General features: G+C 33.8%; 1 protein-coding gene across 1 annotated transcript; it reads right to left on the bottom strand.

Moving 5' to 3' along the window:
• Positions 1 to 3352: 3352 nt before the first annotated feature.
• LOC106126970 (Rac GTPase activating protein tumbleweed) lies at positions 3353 to 8797 on the bottom strand. Its single transcript, XM_013324880.1, has 13 exons — positions 8740 to 8797; positions 8363 to 8565; positions 7792 to 7945; positions 7135 to 7292; positions 6628 to 6729; positions 6276 to 6408; positions 5835 to 6000; positions 5534 to 5651; positions 5225 to 5380; positions 4674 to 4921; positions 4191 to 4320; positions 3638 to 3786; positions 3353 to 3386 (listed from the first exon to the last, which is right to left on the bottom strand). The coding sequence occupies exons 1-13, from the start codon at positions 8795 to 8797 to the stop codon at positions 3353 to 3355; spliced, it is 1809 nt and encodes a 602-aa protein (XP_013180334.1).
• Between the last annotated feature and the right edge of the window lie 259 nt (positions 8798 to 9056).

The following is a 9056-nucleotide window of genomic DNA, read 5'->3' as shown; positions in this document are numbered from 1 at the left end:
AAAATTATATTATCATTTTTTAATATATATTTTATTCTTAAAAAATATTTACCGAAAAATAATTTAAGCATAATTTATTTTTTATTTATAAAAATGTTAATAAACACTTTTATAAGAAAAACTATACGATATTTTATATCAATATGTTGTATGTGTTAATACAAGCATTTAAAATATTCCATTTTTTTTTTCATTGCAAAAGATTTTTTTTTTTCAATTTCACCAAGTAATCATGTTTATTTTACTAGTTTAATAGGAAAAATTATCCTTTTTTAAAAAACATAACAGTATGTTTTCATACATTTGTTTAGGCAGTCGAAACCCGCGACAAAACATGTTTAACTTTCAACGTTTTGTAGACAACTTCGAGTTATTTAAGAACTCTTGATTTAATGTCTGGAATCTAGTAAATGTACCAAATTTTTCTATTTTATATTATTAGTAAATTCTTTAATTTCCATTGTTCCTAAGTAAAATGATAATTTTCATTTAGTTATTAATTCTCAAACTAGTCGTTAAGTTAAACATCTTACCAAAGACAAGTTTAGATATAAGTTTTCACTTTTGATGTTACCAGTTATGTTTCCATTGTTAAAACATTTGTAAAACATTTTATTGTCTTTGAATTTATCTTGTAAATACCAGAGACAATAATATGTTTTTATACAAGTATTTTCGCAGTGGAATTGCACGGTTAAATTGCATTGATTAATTTTTTTTTTGATTGCGTTTAGCTTCATAAAAGACGTTTTTTTCTTACTTTCCATAAATTAATTTTAAATAAAATGACTGTGCAAAAATAACACTAAGATTTTCTATCGTAGATATTTTGTACATAAAATATAAAATACCTCAATAATAAATTTATTTCAATTTAATAAATATATGAACAAAACAAGGAAATCCATTTTTTTAATCTATTTTTTTATATTGATCCTTTAAATTGTCAACTTGTTAAAACATTATAAACATTCCTTTTTATAAGAAAAAATAAATTAATTATTGAGGTTATTTAGAAATTGTGTAAAATCATTGAAAATATCATTTTTACTTTTATATGTACGTGAAAGAATTGTTAAGCCCTCTAATGCTATTTCAGCGTAACTGTAGATGTGTAGGAAATCTACACTAATACATTACTAAGGAACTGCTTAAGTAGTCACACTCTGGATGTAGACATTCTATTGTAGATATTTTTTAAAAGGCTAGATCTGTTGATATTATTACGCTTTTATAAAGCACTTATTTCCTATATGATTTTGCTCATTTATTATATTATATATTTACAGAAACTAAGTGAATATTAAGTATTGCATTTTACAAAATAATCAACGTGTAAATTATACTGACTCCTTAAACAATGTAAAATTCTTTAAAAGTTTGAAAATTTTATGAAAACTTTCGATATGTCATTTTATTTAGAAGATTCGATTACCATTGGTTTCCGAGATCAAAATCTCTGTATAAAACACATTCCTATCATAATCTTTGGATAAAACAAAGATATGTTTTAAAGAGGCATTTTAGTCTTAGAAATCCACGGTTAGTTATCGTTCGAATTTTACATTGTTTAGGGATTTGATTCTCTTAATTGCAGTTTTAGTGTGTAGTTGAATCTCGCATTTTTTTTAATTTGCTCAATTTATTGTATTTTTTCATGCATTGCAATAAAAAAAGTGATGTTTAATTTTGTATTGTTTTAATTACTTACCCTCTTCTTATAAGAATGTTAACCACAATGTTACTAATATTATAAATACGAATGTTTAGATGGATGTTTGAAGATATCTCCAGAACGGCTGAACGGATCTTGATGAAGATGAAGTCTGCAAGAACATATAGATTTACTATGTTTCTAATTAATTCAGCGTGGACAAAGTCGCTGGCGACAGCTAGTTTATGATAAATTATTCACACATTGAATAATCGTTAATATAATAATCAAGGTATTTTTGAAGTCAAAGAAACAAATACTTAATATTTATTTTATTTTTTTTACAAACAGAAAAACTACATACAAACTATAAATAAACAAACATATGTAGTACTAATTTAAGTTTGCATAAAAATAAATACAAACAAAATAAATCCTATTAAAATTATTTTTTTACTTTTTAAAGAAAATAAGTTTTGTTATTGAGTAGATTATTCTACAACTTGTAAAGAAAAAAAAAATATGTTAATTTAAGCCATTAACTGCGACAAAACTGTGGCATTCTAATTATTATATGAACATATGTCATTCCCAAAAAAGGGTAGACAGAGATTATGTAACATTTAGTTACATATCAAAAGAACTTCTAACCTAATTATTTTAACATAATTAAGTACTACACATAATCCTGATTATTACTAAATTAAACAAAACATACTATGAGTGTACGATAACATAGTACTTTGAAACTCACAAAAATAATATTGAACATATTTTCTTTGAACTTTAGAAAAATAATAGAAATTACTTTTCAAAGAACATTTTTATAGCTTTTAATTTTTATTTCCAAGTATTTTTATTAATAACTTTTAGAAATAACTTAAACTATGAACATGTTAATGAATAATTGCTAGAAAGAATATAATAAGGCGGCGTGACGTCGCTACAACGGAATTTAATTATATCTAATTAAATTAAATGAAAATATACAAAAAATGTGTATGTTTGTTTGTGTGTAATATTGAAAAGGTATGACTTATTTAACTTACTAAAGTGTAATTATTCTACTTCAAAATACAAAAATACTAATGTACTTTACTAATGTTTGTACTCGCATATTTTATGTATAACAGTGTGTTGCCGTAACACCAACCTGTCTAAAACATCTCTAGTATTTCCTTAGTGAAATCTCAGAGACCAATATTTGTTGGATTTAAACAATTAAGTACAAAATTAGGAATATACATAAATTGTAAACACGTGGTAATAATACTAAATACAACAATTGTAATTCAATGTAAATTTCTGTACATCGTAAATCTGTCGTCAAACATTAAGGCATCATGTTATTGTGGTTTGGTTGTAATTAAGTTTTAATCATAAAATAACTCGCCCGTATATTATTCGAAATCAGAGTACTACATAATATTATACACTTATTTTAATTTAGAACCTTTATTAGGTACAAAATATTTATTTTTCTAACCTAAATACTTAATTTCAATTAAGTCTACAAATGAAATAATCAATAATAAAAATGATTAACTTAAATATAACTCAATATAGAACTTTTTTGAGTTACCAAAGAATATACCAAACAAAGTGAATTAAAACAAAACTGGCTACTTCCAAACAAAAATCAAACTTATACTAATGGTAATAAAGTTTAAAGTACTATTGTAATGAAGATGTCACATCTCACTGAAAGTAGTTTCTCTTCTTTCTTGAAACTCTGAAAAAATAAATCATTTTTAATAAAAAAAAGGGTCTTGACAGACAGACAGACAGACAAGAAAGTGCCCTATAAGGGTTCCGGTTTTTTTCTTTTGAGGTACGAAACCGGTTCAAATACTAAAAAGTTTATATTTGGTGTCTTATCTTTAAATAACGATTATTTTACAATTAAATAATACAAATAAAACAAAAACAGTGTAATTCTCTTATTTAGTAATTAATTATTAGACAAGGTAAAGAGGTGTTTACCCTGTGTCGGCGGGGGAGAAGAAGAATCCCCTGGGCTTGTGGGCGGGCGCGGTGGGCGCGGTGGGCGCGGTGGGCGCGGCGGCGGGCGAGCCGGGACACGCCCACTGCGCCCAGTAGTCGCCCGGCAACTTCAGCAGCAGCTGCATCACCTGTTATATAAACAATTATATACATACCACATTATATACACTTCAAATTCATTGTATCATTTATACTTACACATAATAACAAAATCGCTATTTTTCCTGCGTTCCTAAACTTCAAAGATTTTTATGAAACTTTGGTATGATTTATTGAGAGAATTTTTTTTTAAAAGACAATATATCCAGTTTAATGTCTTTATTTCTATGCACTACAGCATTATTTTGAATCTTTCATGATCAGTTACCTATCAATATGTGACGAATGCAGATAAAATTTGCTTTAAGTGTGTCAGGTGCGCAGCAAATGGAGGTAGGTGATCTCTGCCTACACCTTTTACGTGCGAGAGTTGTTGTCGTTGTAATGTCAGTGTGCATAGTGTGGCGTTGTGTTGTGTAGGAGATATACTGACGCTGAACATGTGCGCGGTGGCGGTGTACATCTCAGCGGCGTCGCTGGCGAGGCCGTACCCCACCACGCCGGGCGCGAACATCTTCGCCAGGTTGTCCACACCCATCTCACACTCCGGACTCTCCGACACTCTGCACAACACACACACACAACACTCTTATAAGCCTGCTTGTTTTAAATGACAAATACTTTTGTCTAGAAAGCAAATAAATTTGATGAATAAGCGAGCCTATAGGTGACTTGAAAATTCTATTAGTACTACGATAAATATTCACAATGATTGTTAGCGTTGGTTTCTGAAACCCAAATGTCAGTATAAAATATATGGTTGTATGTTTAAACTAGGATTTTGTTCTCAGAAACCCACAGTTAGAATAAAAATTATTTTAAATATACAAAAGCATAAAACAACCGATATTATTATGGTTCATTCATGAAGTGAGAATCGCCATGAAAAGTTTTGGGTATGATGATGTGTACTGACTTCTGCAGATGCAGCATGAGGAAGGCGAGCGTGTCCCTGTTGGGCTGCGGCAGCTGCGAGAGCGCGTGCACAGCAGCTGCTGCGGCGTCAGGCTCCGAGAGACGCGCCGCGCTCACGAAGTCCGCCCACAGCGCTGACGTCACCAGCGGCTCCCGCAGCGAGCGCAGGAACTCCTTCACGCACCCGCACACCGTGTGGATGTCCTCGCCCGACAGCTGCGGGGACCCGCATCCGCGCAGGAACCGCTCCTACGTGTACATTACCTTCACTTTACACTGTTCTATATCACTTTTCAAATATCAGATTGTAAGGTTCATTTTATGTGGATAGAGTAGTATTGAGAGAGTTGTGTAGAGTCTCTAGCCGTCGACAGTGATTACGTTCGCGCGGAATTTAAAAAAAATATAATTAGCCATCTATGTGTTCTTCAAGACCATAAGCTACATCCATGCCAAATTTCATCATGACCCGATGAACCGTTCTGTAAATACCTTCAAACATCCAAGCATTCGCATTTATAATATGAAGTAAGTGAGACAAGTGATATTTGCCTTGAGTCGCTTGACGTCCTTGTCGAGTGCGCAGACGCGGTAGATGCCGCGCTCGGTGAGGCCGCGCCGCTCCACCTCGCTGATGCAGTGCACCAGCAGCGCCGGCACCATCGGCGCGCAGCTCGGCGCGTACTCCGCGATGCTGCCGCCCTCCTGCTGCACATACACACACCACCACGTATTCTCATTACTGCCATCTATTTTAACAAACTCCTACCAAGGCATCAATTAAATTATTTTGTTTCCTTTGATAATTTCTATTATATATGTCTAGGTTTTTAGGAGGACAGTATAGTATAGGAGTGGTACCTGGTGGTGCGGGGCGCGGCCGGGCGGCACGCAGGGCAGCGGCAGCAGCGCGCGGCACTCGGGGTGCGCCTGCGCGCGGCACCACTCGCACTTCACGCCCACCTTCGCGAACTTTATACTGCATAAATACATTTTACATTTCAAATTATCCTTAATAAAATCATCGTATCAAAACTAGTTCTAATATACGCCTTTCAAAAAACGAATTCGTATTTCATCTTACTTCAATCACCACCTTAATATTGACAGCGCCATCTAGCGACAAAATGTTAAAATGTATGTAGTGTATGTAAGAACTGACGTCTTGCCGCAAGGTCCGCAAGTCTCGCGCTTGTAGAAGTTCTTGGCGACGAAGTTGTGTTGTCTGAGTCTGGCGCGCGGAGAGGACACCAGCGAGGGCGTGCGCTGCGGCACTCGCGCGCAGTGCACCGCCGCTCGCATCGGACTCTCTGATGCGCTCTCGCTCTCTGCGCGCACACGAACAAACATTTCAATATCTGTTCTAAATATATTAATGTAATATCCTAGCCATTGAAAAAAAAAGTGTCATGACAGATAGACGAACAGACAACAAAGTGATCTTATTAGGGTTCCGTTTTTTCCTTTCGAGTTACGGAACCCTAAAAAAGGTTATTTAGATTTCTATCAATTCCTTACTTTTTAAAACACATTTCCCTGATTGAATAGGAATATGTATTTAAATGAAAACTCAGACAAGTTATTTATTTATGAATTTTCTCACCGGATTTTGGTGGTGCAGATGGTGCGGGGGGTGGCGTGCAGTGCACCTCAATGAGGTGATGTCGCGCTGAGGAGACACGCGCCGGAGACTTGCGCGGCGGAGGACCCTCGTCACTGCTCTCTGATATCGGTTGCTATACACAAACATATATTAATTATATCAAAATACTAGCTGTCGCCCGAGACTCGACGAAACGAGAATTAAAAAAAAACATAATTAGTAGCCTAAGTGTTCTTACAGACTATGTTCTATATGTGTGCCAAAGATGAAAGTTCATCTGGGATAGCTTTTTCCATATTTAAATTTTCTGAAAAAGAAAACATATTCTCTTGAAGATGTATGATTAACTTACGAAGTTCTGCGGCGGCTTGAGGTCCTGGCAGGTGGGCGCGCGCTCCAGCGTCAGCGTGGTGGTCGCGGTGGCCAGCACTTTTCCACTCTGCAGTTCCACTGTCTACCAAATAACATAAACAATATAATAAACCATTCCTAGGCACACAAAATAAGATCGTGCAACAGAATATAGATTTGACAACTAAGGGAATGGATTTTTTTTCCTCGAAGTATCCACAACTCGTTTTCTTATTGGAGGTACCTATAGGCATCACTTAATATAAATAAACTTGCTAGTTTCTTTTTAAATAGATCAAAATTCCACACATGAGTTTGGAAAGTATAGCAAATAGTTCTAGACAAAAAGTTTTTAGGATTCCATACATCGAAAAAAAAAATGGAACCCTTATAGGATCACTTTTTTGTTCATCGGTATATATGTCAAGACCCTTTTTTTAATGAAACAACAGCCTTTTAATAATAATACTACTATGTATGTGTGTACATAAATGTGTATATGTGTTACCTTGGCAACGGAGGAGGTGGAGGAGCGTCTCTTCTTGTTAGGCAGCTGCTCCCTGGCCGCCCACTGGCCGCGCTGCACCCACGAGCGCCGCGTCGACGCGAGTGACAGGTCCAGGTCATCCTCAGATCGCGAGTACGACATCTCTGATAGTAGTGTACCTAGATATATACATTGCTAAATAAGTATACATAGTATGGACATAGAAAATAGAACAGTAATCCATAATTAATGGAACAAACAAAACAAATCCGTACAAACATTTGCTGTCGCCATCAATATAATCCTATTTTTTTATAATATATTTTAGTTTTTTTTAGGTCATAGCAGCTTCTATTCGCATACTTTTAAAATAGCTAGTTACCATCCATTTATTAAATCATTATCACAGGAAATAATACAGACCGTTTCAGAAACACAACGGACATGAATGATAACCATGTCCTAAATTGTTTTAAACTTTATAATTTAATTTTATCACACATTTTAAGCTCACTGGAGGATCAAAAATGAAAAATGTATCAAGCGATTGGACAAATACAAAATAAAAAAAAAAATGCAACGTCAATGCTCCCACAAACCAAAGTGCTCAAACCATGCTTACCAAAACTGCCATGCGGCCACACTTAGTAATATAAATAATACCACCTAGGAGCTCACCAGTGGAGTTAAGTTCTGGTACTCCGGTCAGCTTAGCATTGTGATCTTGTTGTGCGGTACCATTCAAGAAGGCCAGCTTCTGTAGTGTCTCATCATTGAGCTTTGCACGATTATCGTTGAAGAGTAAATCTCTTGCCATATCTAAAAGTTTGCTCTGAAATTAATAATATGTATCTTTGAATTTTATTTACACATTTCTTTCTGACTATTATGATTATCAGATGCATTCCAATATTATATTTTTATATTTTATATGTGTCCTGGATTTTAAATGACAACTGAAATGACGAATTGAGTTCAAAAGACAAAACATTATTGTATTGAACCCACATAAAGCCTTATGCCAATAAGGAAGTGTTGATGATACGCAAATCAGAATGGAAATTATAGCATCATACAATTACTTGGGACTCAGAACTTACTTTTAACAGATTAATCTATGACACTTTTACAACATCGGAGTTTTAGTACTTAGCTTTTACAATATCTTTTTTTGGCTATTTAATTGTTTTATAATTTATTTTTCCATTTGTCTTTTCTATAAAAATACATATTGATGTAATAAGCATACCTGTTCATTGTACTTCTTCAGATAAATATTCTTTTCCCTTTTCTCGCCATCTAACATTTTCCGTACATGTGCAAATTTTGCTTCAGATTTGGTAAGAGTGCGATGAGCTTCATCCAATTCCTTTTGCAACCTTACTGCCTCTGCTTCTGCAGTAGCCCATTGATTCATCACCCATTGCATTTGACTTAGGAAGGATAGGAATGCTAAAACAAGACATAGATTCTAAATGTTATAAGTATTACAAATGGAAATAAATTTGAAAGATAGATGTTCGTTATTTTAATATTAATATTTAAGATTAACTTTAAAATAGCTAAACAAATATGGTTGAATTTGGTATAGAGATATATTATAGCCTTGAAAAGCTCATAGTGTACTTAGTTTTTCCAACATAGAGACACAGTTGTAGGTGATAGCTAAATGCTTTTCATCCATATATTTTTATGTTCAAAAACAAATAGATTAGATGTTACACTTGTGGGAATATTATTTGTGACTCCGATTCGAAAGCTCCAAGCTTTATACATCAGAAAATTATGTTACTGTACATAGCGAAATTATTTGATAGATATTACTTGTCATTGGGTTAGTAGGAAAAGTTTGAAAAAAATGGATACTTAAAAAATACTGGATAATTCAATATTACTTTAAAATAGTGTAAGAACGGTATACATATGACCTTGTTATTTGTACA

Source organism: Papilio xuthus, unplaced genomic scaffold (genome assembly GCF_000836235.2).
Source record: "Papilio xuthus unplaced genomic scaffold, Pxut_1.1 DF824888.1, whole genome shotgun sequence".
In the NCBI taxonomy this organism is placed as follows: Eukaryota; Metazoa; Arthropoda; class Insecta; order Lepidoptera; family Papilionidae; genus Papilio; species Papilio xuthus.
Note: the sequence above shows the minus strand (reverse complement) of the source record. Positions and strands in the feature narration are given on the sequence as shown.

Bases quoted from the DNA above. Each gene is read 5' to 3' on its own strand.
- LOC106126970 (XM_013324880.1), bottom strand. From the start codon at position 8,797: ATGGATGAAAAGCATTTAGCTATCACCTACAACTGTGTCTCTATGTTG. The intron at 7,293-7,791 runs GTGAGCTCCTAG...GTATATATCTAG, and splicing joins ACCAGAACTTAACTCCACTG to GTACACTACTATCAGAGATG. The intron at 5,652-5,834 runs GTCAGTTCTTAC...GTATTTATGCAG, and splicing joins TGCGGACCTTGCGGCAAGAC to TATAAAGTTCGCGAAGGTGG.